We start from the raw sequence: 19,035 nt of genomic DNA, 5'->3' as shown, positions 1-19,035 counted from the left end.
AGGCTAGACTTTAAACCAGCAAATCTTCACATTCTTTTGATATAGTAATTTCTGACTATCAAGTGTGCCAAAGTCAAGCATGTGGACATAAGTACCCATCATAAGTCACTTGTATAAGTTGTCATTCATAATGTAGGCTATAGATTGTGTTGCTTCTTTTTACCATTGCTGTTTAGGATGGAAATTGTTGGATTAGCATAGACAGACTTTCTGTAAGCACTGATAGGTGGGATTAAGTGTCTTATTAAATAATCATCATCATATTGGATATGAGGCTATAACATTGGCTGCAACTGCAGATATAAACAGCTTTCTGTTTTAGCAATCATTAGAGATTAACTGTAACAAAAACAGTTGTGTAGAAGATAATTCTGCTGAGTTTGTAAAGTTATTCATTCCTCTCCTTTTTTTTTTTCTTTTTTGTTGCTGCCTATCTCTTGCTCTCTCTTTGTGCCTCAATTATGTTTACTTTTCCAGTCAAGAACAGGCGATAAAAGTCAGTATACTGGAAATCGTGCTAAATCACTATCCTTGGAAGAGAGGCAACGTTCATATGATGAAAAACGAAGACAGATCTTTGGGGTGAGGGAATATATGACTTGGAGTCTTATAACTGTAAGATTTCCATTTGAGTAAACTGTAGTGTGTCATATAATACTGTTTGATACATGCTCCTAGCACAATCATTTTCAAACATCCCAGCATATTTGGCTTGTATATGAACTTTCATTATTTATGACGTGAGGAAGAAGGATTTTTATTGTGGCATTTTGTTTCAGAGTGCTTCACAAGACGAGACCACTTCATATTCACTGATAGAGTAAGAACACCTTTATTTCTTTTTCATGAAAAAGTGTGTAGATTTCTTTCCGTAGATGTTGCTAATAGTTGTTGTCAAACAAAGGGCTGATTTTGGAAAATTTTGTTATTTTGTAATCTGCGAATCTTTTTTCCCATTAATTTCTTTTAAAATCCCGCTAAACAATGAAGGCGTGAAGTGGTGAGGGATTACGGTATATAATTATTTTTTAATTTGTCTTGTTCGTATTTAGCTATAAATGCATTAATGTAAATGTATACATCCTTGCATGCTATAAAGTCGACACTAAACTTCAGTATTGTAAATATGTGTTAATACAAGGATTAACATGAGCATGACGAAGATGTCTTAGTCTATAAATAGACTTACATATTGTTAATGATGTTCTTGACATAAAGATTTTGGATCCATTATTGGCTTGCCAGTGTGACATATCTAGTTTCTCTCTATTCTTAGAAGATAAGAGCTTAGTAAAAGATTTCTTGTACAATTCACAGAGATGATGCCAGCTGCAATGCAAACAAAAGTGGGCTCATGAACAGAGATTGGAGTAGCACAGAATCCTCAGGTTATGGTACAGAAGATGGGCAACGCCGAGGGCCTCGTGGCTTTATTACCAAATCGAATAGCTATGGTGGCAACCCAGCCATTCACCTTGATCCTTTGAATCTTCGTACCCGCAGTCTTTCCAAAGCAGGTAACTTGCACGTAGCAAAAAAAAAAACCTATTTAGATGCCCTTTTAAATACTGATTTTTAACTGCCTTCTGTTGTCCATATGCACCGTTGTTTTAAAGTCGTTTACATCATTGAAAATTATTAAATAAGGCCTTTTGTTAATTGTTCAGATTCTATACAAAGTGGACATTATGAAGGTCTGCCAGTAAGGTCTGGTAAACTGACTGCTACCTCTCCAGAACACTCGGACCAGTCCCCGCTGTCACGCTGTAGTTCTACCGATGTGTCTCATTCACCTAGTCATGGTATGTCTTACATTATTCACACTGATGTACAGTGCATTCCACTTTATATGCTTACCACCCATGCTATAAATTCAACCTGATCTACTAAATGTAGGATCTGGACCGGATATGCATGTGTTCAGATAGATCACAGACATACAAGTTGTGGGCATTGTATTTGAATTAACTAACCATTTTTTAATTTGGTAAAAGTTTTTTTTTCTCTTATTACTGTTTTTCACACCAGTTCTTATTTGTCTTACAGTTGGAAAAGTGCAAACTATAGCTCTGAATTTGATTTATATTGACTATAGTACATATAAGTTTGTCAAATAAGATCTGTTAGAATTTTTGTGTGTTGATATGTGCAGCTAATTAGCAGATCTTAATTTTAAAATGAAATGGTTGCTGGTGTAGGCTCATAAAGTCTCTTAGTTAAGATGGTACTTGTTACCTTTTTGTCTCTACCCATTTCCTCTGCTTCTTGCCAACACACATTTTATTTTCCAGGTTAGTATGTTAATTTGTTATAAAGTGAATGTTGTAGCCAGTTCATATTTATTGGAATTTTTTTTTAAAAGGGCAGTTGCTGGTATTTTTTACAAATAGCAGAAAGAAGGAGTTTGGCTCCATCTTTTCAACCACTAGACCAATAGGTCATGCCCATTTGTTTTTCCTTAAACCAGGATGAAAAAGCCAAGTTCTTTCTGCAAATTAAAAAAAGCAAAGATTTAGACAAAGGACCAGTGTGCTTTCTATCAGTTCTGTTTGTGTGAACTTCTTTGTGGCTGCGGAAGGGAATGTCTCATATTGTGTGATATACACATGCTGTACTTGCTAAGTCTCTTCTGAATTCTCTGATCAATGCTGTGGCTGGTAGTGGAAAACTGTATTGTACTCCATGCAGGGTTTGTCAGTGGGACAGGCCCCTCCTACCCGGTGCTTGTGGCTACTGATCCAGCCACCATTCCACCTGGAAGCATGGTGGTCAATCCACAGACATGTTAGTACCCATCTCTCTCTTTTTATTGTTGCTTATATTTGCAGCAGTCTATTTTTCTCTAGAAATAGCTAGTCGCTCTGACTTGGCTTGGTCAAAACCAGCTACTTCCAGTAGTTGCATGTTGCCTTGTCTCCCTTTAACGCATTGTAATTGTAAATTTTTTCTTTTTCCTTTTTTTCCCCTTTCTGTTGGGGTTTCCAAAGATTGATATTTTAATGTCTGAAATGTAATTGTATGCATGCATGTACGTAAGATGCTCATGTATACTTTTAAATTGTAATAAGCATTTGTATTTGTCATCTGTTTCCCAGCCTTCTGCCATTATCAGAGCTTTGAGTGTTTTAGTTTATCTCCACAGTTTACGCTCTTGTTTATAAAATTTTAACTATAAACTTTTTAATCTGTTTATCAGTCCTTCCATACAATAGTCTGTACATGATGGATCGTTATTCAGTGCTTAACAATAAATATTAGTAAAGAACTAGTTTTGGGACTTATGCAGAGTTTTGGAAAAAGTGACTTGAAAGGGAGAGTCCCTCTGCATTTACAGTTCATGTAAGCATTAGGACAACCAGCAACCAGGTAGCACAGTTCACTTGATAGTCAACATTTTTCATCTTTCAGTCAACTAAAGACTAATTCTTTGGTTGAAGCTGTTGTCTTACTGAGAGTAGTAGTAAATGGATTTGGACCCTGGCCACCTTAATTTTATTGTTTTACATTTGGTCTGTGCATTTTGAAGCTTTTGAATTATAAAAATGATTATAAAATCATAAACTAGGTGTTGTGAGCCTTTTTACCAAGTTATTCTAACATGGGATCTTTAAAGATTTTAGTATGAGAAAACAAGCACAAATCTTTTTTGGGTATGTCTAAAATCAGCCAATTTCTAATTTTTGTTTTTTAAACTCACTTTGCCATGCATTTGTCAAGGTTTCTAATGTTAGGTGAAGTCTTAGAAACAATTATGCAACATGATTTAATTAATGTTTAGTGGATCCAGCATGCTAAAACAGCTTTTAATAAATATAGTCAGTGTCAGTTTATTGTGAGCCAGCTTAACATAGCACTTCAACATCAAACTGAGTAGGAATGATAGTCTTTTCAGTTTCTTTGCAGTTTGTTAAAGCTGTCCTTCTGAGCTTGTGGGTTTTTTAAAAAGCATCATTTGCATGAATTAATCCAAAATTTTCTAGCAGTTAAAATGCATTGACCAAATTTTTATCCTTAACAATAACTGTCATAAAATTATTTATTCACAGAGTAGCCAACCAACTATAAGAAATATTTGAAGTAAAGGACTAAAGAGACACCACAGTCCTGCTGCTTGCTGTTGATTATATCTCTCACTTGCCAGATCTGTTCAACATTGACTTCCCTACTGTTTGTTTCATTGTGTCTATTATATGAAAGCAGTGTTTTGGCTAAATTGGTGCTAAGCACATTGAATGATGTAAAATGTTTTTTCATGTTTCACATTTCTCTTTACTTTTGTTTTTTTTTTTTTTGTATTTTTTTTTTTGGTAACAGATGATGATGATGACAGTAACAAAAAATAAACAGTTCACTTTACTGACCTGGTTTGCCACATTGCACTTTACCTTTTTTATGATATAATTTCCCGTTCGCTCAACCCAGCTTACAATGTTTGTCAAGTTCATGGTATGCACTGTTTAAATAGCATTCCTGTCAGTGTTTTATAAGGGGAGATGGGGGGTTGATGCTGAAGAAGGATGGAGAGAAAGGAAGTGCATGCTTATGAGCTTATTTCCCTATTATTTTCATCCTAATCATATTACTGTGCCAACTATATTTACTGACAGTTCTCTGTACTTCATTCTAATTTGTATACAGTGTTCTATGACTGTCATTCAAGTCTGCATTAATTGGGAAGGGTTAGAGTTATATATTTTTTAATCACAATTTAAATGACTTTATTTATTTTTCTGTTTAATATTAAATTAGAAAACTTCATAAATGTGCTGGATTAAAATCATAAAGATTTCGATGCAGCGCATATTTCCTGTGCAACTTTCAGGAATGATAATTGATAACATGTAAAAGTGAAAAGCAATGAATAACAGGAACCTAGAAAATGATATTACAAAGTCAGGTAACTGATATTTTATAATATACAGTTTTATCAGCCAATATTTTGCCAGGAGAACATTTTTTCTGCAATATGAAAAAGAGGCCAGTGAAGCATTCTGTGGTGTCGATGTAAACTGCAATAAAGTTGGTAGTTGTGCAGATGGGTTTATCTACCATTAAAAATAAATCTGAACTGAAAGGGGGGAACTTGACCACATAGTGGTGTAGTTGTATTGCCATTGGTCCTTACCCTATAATATGGCAGTTTTAGTTGTAGCATCCATACATCTTACGAGGTAACATGACTTTTTCTGAATTTATTAAGCTGTCTGTTGCATATAGCTTACTGCTGCTGTCTATGCATATTTTTGCTGACTGTTTTTTGTAACTTTTTGTTCACTATTTAATATCTCACATGTCTTAAAGAAAAGATATCTAACATCATTTTAAATTTAAGTTTTAGAGACTTACCCTTATGCTTTGTTGCTAGCAACATTCGATGGGGATGAAAAGTAATCAAGCTGACCAATGCTTTTATTTTACAGTACAGCCACATGTAAATGCTGATGGCTCCATCTACCGTTACAATCCTAATGAACCCCCACCATGGCTTGTCAGCAGCAACACACCTCAACAGCCTCCAAACTGCAGTCTTATATACTCTGCAAATGTGCAATATCAGGTGAGTCTGTATTCCTGTAGTGTTTTACTTGATGTGTGTGATGCACATACACAATCTCTTTATTTCTTTTTCTCCTGTGTTTATGTATGTTTGGATAGATACACAAGAACTATACATATGTTACTATTTATTGAAGGACAGAAAAGAAATGATATATAAGCCAGTTTTCATTGATATGGTTTTAAGACTCTTCTTAGGCACAAATGAATTCCAGCTTAGTTCCTGGTTCCTCCTCTCCCCCTTTCCCCCCTAGTTCTGACAGCAAATCACTCATTAACATGCACTGTCTTTGAATGCAGGACACAGCAGATTTGTGCAACCGCTTCGCTGGCATAACAGTGGGGATGCCAGTAGAAGGAACTGTGGAAAGTCAGCACATGGTCCCCTTGCATCATCAGCAGCCGCAGCAACAACCACAGTCTCTACAGCACCAGCACCAGCACCATCCACTGCTGGTTTCTCCATCTTTGACTCAGCCACTGCCCTCTAACCAGCAGTTTCCTGTTAGCCACACACAATTTTCTGCAATGCAGGTTTGATGCAAAGATTTCTGGAGGGGTTTTTTTCATAGATAAATGAAGATATAATACTGAAAAGAAGGAAGCCGTGAATATTTGTTAAGACTCTTGTTAGTGATAATATTCTACACAAACAAAACTACTACATTTTTATACAGTTAAAATAATGACACTGTGCAGCTTGAAAGTCTCTAATGATAAGGTATGGAGTTGGAAGAAGTAGAAAATGAAAAAGCGAAACAACTCCTTTTTATATGCTTGTGATTACATTTTTTTTTTTTTTTTAATTTCAAAACATACATTCTACAGACCATTGGTATTCCATTTTTGTTTCCTTTTTCCAGGCCCCATACTACAGCAACCCTCAGATTTTAACGGGTCAACCAGTCCGATACATCTCTTACATACCTGGTCACAACACGGCTGTTGATGCTCAGGGACAGTCATTTTCCTTGTCCAACCCTGGCACAAGCAGTATACCATCTGGCATTGTCAGCTACAGTGTGCACCCGCAGCCCCAAAACTACTCAGGTGTGTTCATGTCGGCCAACTCTCCAATGCAGACCAGCATCCCAGATCAAACTAGCATCGGGCCAAACACAGCATATGCACAGACAATTTTCACTGGTCCTTTGGGTGAGAGCAATGGCAGTGGAAGTCCATACTCTATACCTTACGTGCCAGCAAATGGTGTGTATTCATACACCACTTACAACCCTGCAGGCAACAGTGTTGGCCCTGGACAGGTTGGTCCTGCTGGGGCATTCTATGGAGCCCCACCACAGTCGTCATCACCACAGCTAAGTTTTGCAGGGTTTGCACCAGGTCCAGGTAGCCAGTCCACCTTGCGTCCTGCCACCCCACCTAGTCAGCTTCACCATGCTCATGGACTGACAGTCAGCATTGCACAGCCACTGAATTACCACAGCCAGCAGGGTGCAGGAACAGGACTGGGGACTGGCATCGGGGGTATCAGTGGTCACATCTCACACCATACAGTTTCATCACCAACACAGTTTCACCCTGGGACAATCTTTTCCTCTTCTCCCCAGTTTCCAGGACAGGTGCGTCCTGTAGGGCAGGTGGTGCAAATGCCTGTTGGTGCCAACACCAATGTGGCTACGGCAGGCCCTGCCTCTGGTCATGCTGTGCCACACAGTCACCACCCCACACACCACAGTGCACCACCACTACACCACTCACAGTCCTTCTCAGTTCTACGTGCTGGACCTGCCAATACCAATGTCACTTCCAATACCACACATCTGAGCATGAATCCCGCGACTAACGGGACTCCCACCCCACCACAGCAAGTTGGGCCCAGCCCACATCCAGTGATGCCCATCAAGAGTATGTCCATGGGGTGCATGCGACCACATGGAGGTGCATCAACGCCAGATAAGGACAGCCTCGGGGTGGGCATGGGTATCCCCGGTGTCACCACTTTCATCCCTGGGATCAATCAGACGACAGCAATGCAGTTTCCTGCACAGATCGTAGCTTCAGGAATCCGACCTGCACAGCAAGGTTTGAACATGTGAATTTTCAACTAAAGCTGCACCTTATGGCTTGTGTTGAGGATTTTATTGTTCCTTTCAATGGTGTAAAAATGTCATATATTAAATGCATGCTTCTGTTAATTTTTGACATTACACCATTCTAAGCTGCTCCTTCAAATTGCTTAAATATTTTAGATAATACAAAAATGCATATTAAAATATTTGTCCTATACTTCACTTGGGGTGATTGTAAACAAAAATATTAAAATATTTATTATTATATAGTACATAATTTTCAAAAGTTTATTGGCTGCTCTAGGTTTATATTGCTTCTTAATCGTTGCCAAAATGTGCATCTTTTATCTGTTGGTCTTTAAAGGGATCTTGATCTATACATGCCACATGTTTTCTGTGTAAAGTGCTAAGATCCCAGAGCACTTATCCCATAACTGGCAGGGAAGACATCAGATAAAGGAAAAGATTAAAAAAAAACCCAACATTTAGTGGACTTCATGTACAGATTAATATTTTAAAATGTTTGATTTTTGTGATGCTGAGGAACATTATTTAATTGAAATATTTTTAAATTCATGACATTGTGAAGTGTATGGGAAATAGTGTAGCTGGTTCTAAATGCACAGCTTTTTACATATATTTTTTCATTTATGCTGGTTTTTGTGAACATGAATGAGCAGGAGAATATCGAATGGTTGGAGCAGCAAGTATACGGCCTCAGATTCAGCCTCTTCACTTGGCACTCCCACAGCAACCAGGCCAGCCTGTTAAACATAGGTAATGTAGCCTGACAGTTTTCAGCTGTGCCGTTTTTCTGTCAGAATTTGTCACGTTGTAATACCTGGTGACCAAGTAGAGTCATGTGTTATGTATTTTGCATGTGATTGCAAGGAACTTATGTGTATACTCTGTACAAACAAAAGGAAAGAATCCTTTTCTCCTTTTTTAATTTCTTTAATGACCATGAATCATACAGAAAGCTCCCCCAAAAAAATGAGCTAGCTGTTTATTTTTGAAAATCATAACGAGACTGAAAATGAAACAGACTTAAAAGAATCTCACTTTGGACTTTAATACCTGGAAATCTGTCGTGTATTTGTGCTAGACTGGTCTAACCCTAATCTTGCTAGTCATATGTTGTGTCTGTGTGTTTGTCTAGATGATTATGCTAAAATAGTTCTTTGCACTGTATTCTTTTCACTGTATATAATCTGTATTCAGGTTGTGGGAGAGCTACAGGTTTATTGCCAGTCTGACAACCCATAGATGTTTAGTGAAGTTTTCCATAGGTGCTTAGTGATATTTGAAATAGCTAACATTAACAGCTTGGTGTAAGGCATTCTCACTGTAATTGCATGTCTTTAGCTCCTAAGTCTAGCCAGATGTCAGTAAAATAAAACAGTCTACAGTCCATTGCATGAGGACCTAATCTCCTTTTTCCGTACTGAAAGTGCCTGTAAAACTTTGAAATTTGCTTTGGAAATTGTGAAATTTGTTAACAGAAAGGAGAATCCAGCCCAGAAGATTCTAAGGCATGGATCTCACAGTTGCATTCATAATGATGCAATAAAAACAAAAATTCTTACCTGATTGCATCCTTCTGACCTTATTAGCATCTCTTCCTGCTTAACACTGCCACAGCGTTTCCTGCTCACGATATGCACAGAGTTAGATTCTCAGACCCTCATCACAAAAAAAAAAATGTTAGAGGTTTTTAAGAGCCACAGATTTTTAATAAATGTGTTGAAGAAAAAGGACACATTTCTTATATTAATATTATAATCTTGATCCTGCTTTAATTATGGTGTGATTTTGTGCATGTAAATGAGGTATTTAATAATGAGTAAAGACAAAATTTGAGCAACATAAATGCTTTTACCATTTCAGACTCCCAATGCCAAAATTGTTTTTATTATTTTGAGACCCTCTTTGCAAATTTCCTTCATGTTATTTGGAGCTGCTTTTGTAATTATCACGTCATTATTGATTGGAAACACTGCTACCATCCTGACCTCTTTTGTGTATTGCTGTAAAGTGGGTAGATTTTATTTTTAACCGTAACTAGCATTTCTTCTTTCCTGTTGTTTTCTATTTTTTCTGCAAATGCATGATCATGCTTTTAAAAGTCAGGAATAACTTAAATGTTGTTTGCTTGAGCAGAGGTGGTTGTTCTCGTCAGTCACGTACATCCAAGCGCTACCGTAGTGGTGGCAGCAACTCTGATGTGCTGATGACACCATCCACCCCAGTGGCCACTGTTGTATCCGCAGATGGAGTAGTTCAGTCAGTAGTGAACAGGTTAGTGGAATTTCTTTTTTCCTTTCTTGGTGAAAGCATCACTTTTCATTTATCTTTCTTGCACATGTAAAGTGTGGATTAATATCTTTTGACTTGCGAATAGAATGGTTTTATAGTTTTGGTATATTTCTTGATTATACTTTTAATCTTGTGCATTGTGCCTTCATCATGACAGTTTTCTGTTGGCTTATTTAGCATTGATATCAGCCTGGACAGTCATAGTTTTTCTCTGGTCTCCATCCATCAAAATCTCAGGGTTTATTATTGTCATTATTGAAGAATATGCCAGTTGACAGATTCTTGGGAACTTTATTGTACTGAAAAGTAATGATAACTCTAAAATAGAACGCATGCTAGTTTTTGTACCCCTTCCCCACTCCCAGGGCGGTCTGGTGAGTTACCTAGCTGTCTTAGGTTCAGATCGAAAGCGGCCCGGTGGCGCAACGGTTAGCGCCTGTCACCAATACAGTGAAGGTTTGCTGCCCAGAGTTCGTTTCTCATCTCGGGCACACTGTTCTTTCTCTGCACGTGGCATCTGTTTACAGGGCTGGCTGCTTGCCGTAATATAGCCTCAGTTGCTGGCACTGCGTAAAACACCAATGCCTCCCTCCTCCCCCCCCTCTAGGTTCAGATCAGATCTTGTTGTGTTCTTTCTTTGCATGTGGCATCTGGCTTCTCTGCCATGATAAAGCCTTAGTTGCTGGCTTAGTGTAAAGCACCAATTTCCCTCTCCCCACTTCCCTACATTCCTTTTTATGTAGATCCAATCTGTGCTGGTGGTGTTGCTACACTTATAACATACTGTTCAGAAACTTGTATATAAAGCTGCATATCAAAGAAGTATGATTTATACAAATTTTTAAAAAGCAACCTTTATAATTGAATGCTTTTATGTGCATTAATGTCTTTATCATTTATTAAGTAAATTTATTTTAAAGGCAGGGTTTAACCCTAACCTCAAATGGGTAATCCACACAGCACCATATGCGAGGCAACAACATGTAGAACTTGTAGTGATTGCCAAACTTAAAGTTATAGTCTGTATTGTGCTAATTAGTTGTTGAAGGATAGCAGCTGGAGAATAATCTCTGTCAACTGATAACAGTTTCATCACATTACCCACAGTATTTTCACGTACAATATGTTAGAGTGGAGCAACTGTGTCTACCATGTGTCTGTAGTGCACTGTGGAGCACTTTAATGATGCACACAGAGACAGGGCAAAACATATGCGATGTTTTAATGTCGTTTCAAAATGTGCTTTCAGCAGCTAACAGTTATGTTTACTAACAAGCAGGTTTCTTTCTCAGCTTGGAACTTAATGGTTCTGTACGAATGTTGTCAAATTTCAAACCATCATAATACGATTGATTTATTTTGAGAACTATGAAAAATGATCCAATATTTGCAATATCCTCTTTTTAAAAAGCCCAAGTCAAAACAGAAAAATGTAATAATTACAATTTTAATTTTTTATAAAACTTTAAAGGCTGAATTAAGAGAGGTAACTGCTGCTCTAGGACTAGTTAACTGTAGATTATCTCCCATAATTCAGCCTATATGAAGGGAATAGTTACAGAGAAAAAAAACAAAATTTAAAAAGACTAAAATGTTTTAAATATAACTTAAAATATAAAAGTGTGAGAGGCCCCAGAGTATTCCAAGAATGTCCCTCACATTTTAAGTTATATGTATTAAACAAAATCCCTAGACCTAAGGACAAACATTTTTGTACCCTTTTAAGTGCATTTCAAATAAAAATGTGTTTTAAAAATTTTTACTTATGTTTTATTAGCTGCAAGAATCACAGTGAAACAACTGTAATGATCCATTGGGAAATTTCTCAGCACCAGATGCAGCAACTAATGGATGATGAATTACAAAATAGGCATATCATGTTCATACTTTTGATAATATGAATGGCATCACTTACTGTATTAAACATCTGCCTAAAGGTGAAATCCATTTAGATCAGAATCTGGTTTCTTTTGTTACAGACATGATTCTATTTTTTTGTAGAGAGTGTTGAGGGAAGTCTGTTATCTGTGTAATATGAATTGCCGTTTATGTTAAAATTTTTAGTGGAATGTATAACCTTTTTTTTATTGTTAAAATCTTACACTTGCTGTTTCAGGCAGTGACGGGTGCATGACAGCTCTCAGAACAGGAACAAAGATCTCATCTTTCTCAACATCTTACATTATTTAGTGTAGATCTGAAATGGATTGCTGCCATCAGCAAAGTCTCATTAAAAAAAGACTGGACATTGCAGAGGGCTACATAGACACCACCATAGTCTTCATTCAGAGTTCTGAGCACAGTCATGGCTATCTTCACTTCAGCATCAAGCCACTCACCACATCTAAGCTGCAGCAGCATTGAAATCACAAGAAGAAGGGGGACAAACATTGGAAGGAAAGGGAAGAAATGGCAGTTTCTGTTCAGTGCTTCGTGTGAAAGAGACACATAAGCACCGGCATATCCCAGTGAAGAATCAAAACAGTACCTGTAGAATGTGACTGGCACAATTGACTACCCCCTAGGCAGCACAGTTTCACAGAAATGACACGTCCAGTACTTCTGACAATGAGGCACTAAGTTAGCAAAAGGCTCCATGGCCAGGTGGTGATTTTAGTCGGTCAGAAATGAAATCAGAATTGTTTTGGTGCAAATTGGATCACAGATTGCTCCTTCAAGATTAAGGTAATTGTCCATTGTTTATGAATGGATGTCTGTTCAATCAGTAGCATCTTTTTGAGATCTGTAGCCAATGTGTAAAATTAATGTTGAAATATTTTAAACTGATTTTAACTTACTGGTGTTAATACATTAACACAGGCACAGTATTGTTTTCATACGTTGTTGCTGTAAAACCCTTTTGAATTGACTGTGTTCTGAGCTTCTTGTCAGCACTAAAACATGTGTGTAATCTGGATTCACAAGTGGAGATCGTGCATAGATATCCTAATGTTTTCATGGGAAATTTTTTAAGAAACTGGCCATAGGTCAGTGCAGAAGCATTATTTCCTTGTTTAATGCTTGCAAGATTAAAGGCTATGGCCTTAGGTAATCAGTTTCTTTCAGTGATAGTATGTCCTATAGATTGATAGAATGTGGAAGAGTGAAGGGAAAAATTGAAAGGCTTAATGAAGCTTCTAGCATTTCTGGCTTATTTTGCCATTTTGTTCAAAAATTATTGAGAATTGGTGGTGGAGCCTTTTGCTACAGCTGTGCCTGGAACTGGATTTTTAAAAAAAAAAGTCTGGTCTTCATATCACACAAACTATCTTAGTATTGATACTGACAATGTACAAGGGCCTCTGCCAAGCTGCTCTAGGCCCAGTGTACTTATCTGCATGTTTGTTTGGTTTTTTTTTTTTTTTTGCCAGACTTTCCTGGCTGCATTTTCCCACTCTTCCCCTTCCTTGCTTGTGCCACCCAGGTGTTGTACCCCTTTCATGCGAGCGTATTTACGTGTGCAAAGATGATGCTCCTTTCATATGTCATGTGCCCACCGTTCTACCAGCCCTATAAATAATGCACTATCCTCTGTCACTTGGCTATCACCCAGAATCACTGCTCACCTCATCCACACCAAAACGGATGTGAGACTGACGTTTTTTCATCGTCATTTAGCTTCAGTGATAGGTGGGCCGATTCCAATGGATCACAAGACATTTTATTGTGGTGCATAGACTGATCCTACTAGATCCCTAGACATTTGTGCATAAGGGTGACTTGAGTTCATTGTACTTGAACCCAGTTCTTTGGCATTGTGCAGATCAATTGGTCATGAAAACTATGCATGACATCTGTGGAGAAAGGTGTGGCAATGCAAATCCTTATTCTGGTTACAGTGTCACAGAAATTTAAAGGAAGATTCAACTGAAACGAAAAAGCAGAAAGCAGCAAAAGAAAAAATATCATACTATTTTTATAGCTGTTTTATAACTAAAATCTTTTATCTTCCTAGTATCTTTCTTTCTCAAGTTAGGTATTGTTCTCAGCAGTGAAGTGTGTTAATGCGTAGTGCGCGTGCATGTTTGTTCGATGTGCCATTGATGGATTTTTCTTAGTCAAGTTGAATAGAGAGGTTCTTGGGAATGGGCAAGTTAGAGTTCAACACCTTGATGAAAACATTTCCTTATTTTTTTTTTTTTTTTTGAGTATGATGGGGAACAGTAAGTCATCCATCTGTCTTTTACCACCTCCAATTTTTTTTAAAACCACACAATGTACAAGTTGTTTCAAAAGTATTGCTTCCATCAGAAAGAAAAGAACATAATAATCTGTAAAGAGTAGTGGGCTGCTGTTTTAGTTGAACAGCTGTAGTCTAGCCCTGAGTGAATGCCTGTTTGAAGATTACAGTTTTTGCAAAGAAAACATTTTGCAGAGGGTATTGTTGTACCGGCAATTTTGTGAAAAACACTGATCCTTTAGAAAATTGGTAACAACTGTGTGAGGAAATGGGTTTGTGGCAGCATCTTTGTGAATGAAGCAGGTGCATCATAGCAATGGTGACATGAATTGTCTGAATAGAAAACTTTTAGTCCTTTTCTTCTCAGAGGAAAGATAATGCACGGTACCCAGGATCTAAGTGGAATACGACTCCCTCAGTACACTGGTAGCACAGACAGCATCTTTTATTGTATCATTTTTTTGTCACCTTGGGTTTCTAAGTAAGGTCCATTGTTTTTCTGGCCTGAGAGCAGTTTTGAATATGTGAATAACACAGCTTCAGAGTCTGTGACAATGATAAAGCCATGATGGGATTTCATGATGTGCTGGAGATTCTGAGCATGGAGCTGTGTCAAGTTGCAACTTTCTACTCTGTGAAATTTGTAGCAACTATAATGTTAAATGCTCCCTTTTCAAACCCTCTCACCTCATCCTTTCTGTTTGTTTGCAGCTGACAGATTTTTTTATGATTAGGTACAGCAGTTTTTGTAAACAGAAGAGTATTGAAATGTTTCCTGGGAAATATTGGTCTTTTCAGAAACCATTTGTATCGTCACTAACAGTCGCCTGAGAATTAGCGCTGGTTTGTATTAAATTAACACTGGGTTAGTATTGAAATAGTGTAGATGGTGTTGCTCTCCCAATCTCACCACAAGAACCAAACACACTTTCATGGTTCCATACTACTATAGAGGCATCCAGAGATATATCTACTTCAAAGAACCACATAACATTGTTGAACAGTCAAGATGCAGTTATTTTTAGGATACGGTTACATTAAGAAAAAAACATCCTGTATTTGGAGATAAATGCTTAAATTTACTGTGTGCAATAGAATCAGCTTATGTGAATGAACATGTTCATATTAGAGCTGATCAGTTGCTGACCATTTAGCCAACATTTCCAAGTGTGTGCATTTCATTTTAGCCGTATTGGTTAGTTTGAGTTTTATTCTAGTGTGCTAAAATGTTTGCACAGCTGCTTAGGCTGCCTTTAAGGTTTTAAAAAGAAATGTTAAGAATTGTAGTGAGAATGACTTACTCCCTTCTGATGTATTTCCTTTTTTCTTTACCAGTTTATATCTTTAAGTGTTTGTCCTTTAGACTTTCATACTGGCCAGTACTTATCATCAGTACAAGTTCCAGATTATATTTTTAGTTGCAAAGCACAATGCTTGCCTCATTTTGTTAGCAATAAGCTAGCAGGACTTGGTGTGCCTTGATTCTTGCCATTTCATTGGCATCGTATTTCCTTGAGGCCTGCAAGACACTCCAGGCTAAACTTGTGAAATATTATGGTAGTAGTGAGAAATTCAGAACAGTATACAGACACCCAACTTGTTAGATCAGGACCAATTGGGGTAACACCTCCATATATTGCTTTCACTATGTAGGCATGGGTTGCTGGATAAATATTAAACACCCATAACCCACATGGGAAAAGGATAGAAAAATGCAATGGTCATAAACGAATTGTTAAAACTACCTTTATGCATTTGTGATCTCTTGCAGCCTATGTTCACTTGAGAAATAATCATGCCTTTGTTTTGCAGCAAAGAATGTTGCATATATCATGCTAATTTGATAGTAGTTCTGGCAGAATTCTGTAGTAGTAACTGTTCTTGTCAGGTTTGCACACGTTAAAATGTATGACTTTTCATCAGATTTCATTACAACTCCTTGTGATAGAGAATGGTTTTAGTAATGACATGTTTTGGACTCTTATTTTGAATTTAGGGGGGTAGTATATTAGTGTTGAAATCATTATGCTTTTGGGGTTGTTTTTCCTTTCCTTTTTAATGTTCCCAGTGGCATTCAGACTTCAGCATTCACTGGCAACTGCTTGGTTTTTTAAGAGGAATTTGATAGGACATGCTCCTGTAAACTTTGCTCGGGTGGTAGCATGTTCAAAGCTTCAAGAATATTGAGCATATTAAGCAACTAGGCTTTAAAATAGGCAATGTGGAAGGTCTACATGAAGGAAGATTTGTCAGTACCTATGCAAACTTCACCATTCCTGAACTTAGAAAATCATCAAAATTTATTAAAGTGTAAATTGATGTACAGGTTGCTACAAAAAGAAGGGGAAAAAAATTAGCAAAACAGAAAGAAAGGAAATTTAGTACTATATCCTACATTGTCAAAAGCATTGAAGGAAAACTTGGTTTAGTCCTTTGCACAATCGGATCGACTGGATGGTTTACTCTATTTTCCTCAGTGGCCACTTGAGTCTTTAAATGTGTATATGACGAAATGGGATGAATGTTTGGTGTGATGTTTCTGAGCTAATAAATGACTTGACTAGTCTCTTTTGGCAAGCGGGAGAACTTTTATTTGTTGGTCATGAAAGTGGGAGAACTGCCTGCCTGGGAAAGACAGGGTTTGAGAGCTGTCTCGTACAGTCAGTATGGCTGAAAATGTATAGCAACTTGTTAAAAGTTATGTGGTGATGTTTTTGCAAATTATGGCTGTGTTAGACACAATGTTTGAGTGTTTGTCACTTACCAGTATGTATGAATGTGTTTACAATGCAGGAATATGGCTACCATAGGATTGTACAATTAATGATGCCTTCTGCCAAAGCTTCAGACTGACACGAGCAAGAAATGAAATATGAGAAAAGTTCATTGCAGTTAATTGAATAGATACATTGTTTATAGGTATAGCCCACTGCAGAAGATCTTTTAATCATGAGACTTCTTGGGCCAGTTGTTACAGCAAGAAAAAAATAAAAACCTGTTAAGCTTGTCCTTGATGTAAATGCAGTTCAGGGTAGAGTGTACAATAACAATTGTGCTTTCCGTAGCAGTGAATGACACATATTGGTGTTATAATGCCCCTGTAGTAGAGAAATTATGTTGTGATGTTTCAGCCTCTTCACGAGAAGTTTGATCACAGTTTGGTGTTCAAGGATTGTCTGTGAATTAAGCTCAGTAAGCCACACTGAGAAAACTGATGATGCAGTACCAATGCATCAACTCGCTGTGTTGTGTAGAGCAGTGTTTGAAACCTGTGTTGTAGATGAATGTTTCAGGAAGAGATAAATTTGGTGAGTGGGGAGACAATATGCACCATTGGCATTATCAAGAAACAACCATGCTGGGTGAATAGAAGTCACAGAGAGATGTAGCTCTGATGTAACTATAGTTTTAGTACCACTTGTATCATGAGCAGAGTGTGAGAGCAAAATCTGCCTTGCCTTCACGTCGACAGCTCTACAGCCAACAGTGCCCACCTGTTGTTGAAACCATTAGCATGGAATTTGTTTTTTCAGTTGTACAATTTTTCTTGTATTGACTTTGTAGTGCTACACTTCTTCAGTTGAGATCTGTTCACTCATCACCATGCATGTTATTGATGACTAAACCCTGTGTGTTTGATGGTTTCGCACACCAAAACACAGTGCTGTTGCTAACCCTTTGCTTCCCCCATAACTGTTTAGTGCCCATGTGATGTGTAAAGCTTGCGAGTGCGTAAGGTGTTCATTTGTATCTGCAAGTATGCGAGATGTTTTATTTACAGATAAGCTATCTCTTTAGTGTTCTGTAGTAGTGGTTATTATGTCCCTGTCAAGTGAGCTTTCATAATTTTTACCCCCCACTCATTTTTTTCTTTCCCACAACAAAATGAACTTAGATAGAAAATTATGACTTGAGAGTTTCTTTTACTGGAAGTGTGTGCATGGGACTGTGTGAATCTGAGATAACTAGGCATTTTACTTAGACATATGCTACCTTTCAAAAAATAAAATAAGCATTTGCCCCATTAAGTGCCAACATGTTGTAAACTTTGCAGCCCTATGCTCCTCGAGGAGTAACAAGAACTAAATGAAACTAGTACTGCAAATGCAACCTAAATCATCCGGAGGCAAAAACTTAATTGACGGTCATTTTTCAGCAAAATGTCTCTCACACACACACAAAAGGTGATTTCAGTCTTGGCTGCTAACATCAGCAATAAGAGGAAACCAAAGCACTTCTTGATCATTACTGCCCAAAAGCTAAATCTTTCCGGCTTGCTCCGAGGCCGATTACTGGACAAAAAGTTATGATAGTTGTTGCACTTGCACAAGCTGCAAAGAAGAAACTGTGGGTTTTGGACTTTTTTCTTGTGCTGTACAATGCTGCAGTGACAAGCAAGGTTCTTGTTCAATTCAGAAATGACTTTAAAAGAAGGATTGCAGTTCGAGCTGTTGCATCATGTTTCACTAAATCCAGACAACCCTGTTGCCTGTGGAAAAGCTCTTTTACTGAATTCATGAGCTCTGGCTTTTCCCAACTTTTCTCAGCAAGCCATTATGCAGTTGTGACACAGCATAAGCAGGAAAAAACTGGCGATTAAAAGCATACATTGACGTGTTCATACTAAAATACGCCTGCCCAAAGATCCTTTTGTTTAGCTGATTGGCAAGAGGGCAGTGTTTTGGCCTTCTGTTGATCTCTTGTTGTGTGTTGCTGTCCAATCTTCTCGCATTACAAGAGTCAGGTATAAATATCAAGCAAGATATCCAGCAGTTGGTCTGTGACTGAAAAGATGAAGGAGGCAAGCATTAACTGCGTTCAGACAAAAAGTTTGTATCCAGTCATTTTTAAAAAATTACACCTTTGACAAAAAATTACAATTATTCTTGTTCAAGTAGTGTTCAAAATGCAATAAAAATATGCAGCGTTTTGGAAAATGAGGTAAGGTAA

The 19,035-nt window shown here is 37.6% G+C and overlaps 1 protein-coding gene across 5 annotated transcripts in view; it reads left to right on the top strand.

Annotated features, from left to right (window-relative positions):
* The window catches only part of LOC112556138 (cAMP-regulated phosphoprotein 21-like), a 35,920-nt gene extending 17,931 nt beyond the window's left edge, over positions 1-17,989 (top strand). For 3 of the 5 annotated variants that reach the window (XM_025224838.1, XM_025224839.1, XM_025224840.1), the window contains exons 9-19: positions 478-582; positions 780-820; positions 1,318-1,517; positions 1,668-1,802; positions 2,689-2,784; positions 5,421-5,557; positions 5,857-6,090; positions 6,420-7,602; positions 8,270-8,366; positions 9,750-9,887; positions 12,022-17,989. In XM_025224838.1, the coding sequence (XP_025080623.1) occupies positions 478-582; positions 780-820; positions 1,318-1,517; positions 1,668-1,802; positions 2,689-2,784; positions 5,421-5,557; positions 5,857-6,090; positions 6,420-7,602; positions 8,270-8,366; positions 9,750-9,887; positions 12,022-12,028 (2,373 nt within the window). In that variant the 3' untranslated portion in view covers positions 12,029-17,989. The remainder of the gene's footprint in view (positions 1-477; positions 583-779; positions 821-1,317; positions 1,518-1,667; positions 1,803-2,688; positions 2,785-5,420; positions 5,558-5,856; positions 6,091-6,419; positions 7,603-8,269; positions 8,367-9,749; positions 9,888-12,021) is intronic. The other 2 variants (XM_025224842.1, XM_025224843.1) reach the window with 2 other exon arrangements.
* Positions 17,990-19,035: the final 1,046 nt, after the last annotated feature.

This window comes from Pomacea canaliculata, linkage group LG2, assembly GCF_003073045.1.
Source record: "Pomacea canaliculata isolate SZHN2017 linkage group LG2, ASM307304v1, whole genome shotgun sequence".
Lineage (NCBI taxonomy): Eukaryota > Metazoa > Mollusca > Gastropoda > Architaenioglossa > Ampullariidae > Pomacea > Pomacea canaliculata.
This window is presented reverse-complemented; position numbering and strand designations above follow the sequence as displayed.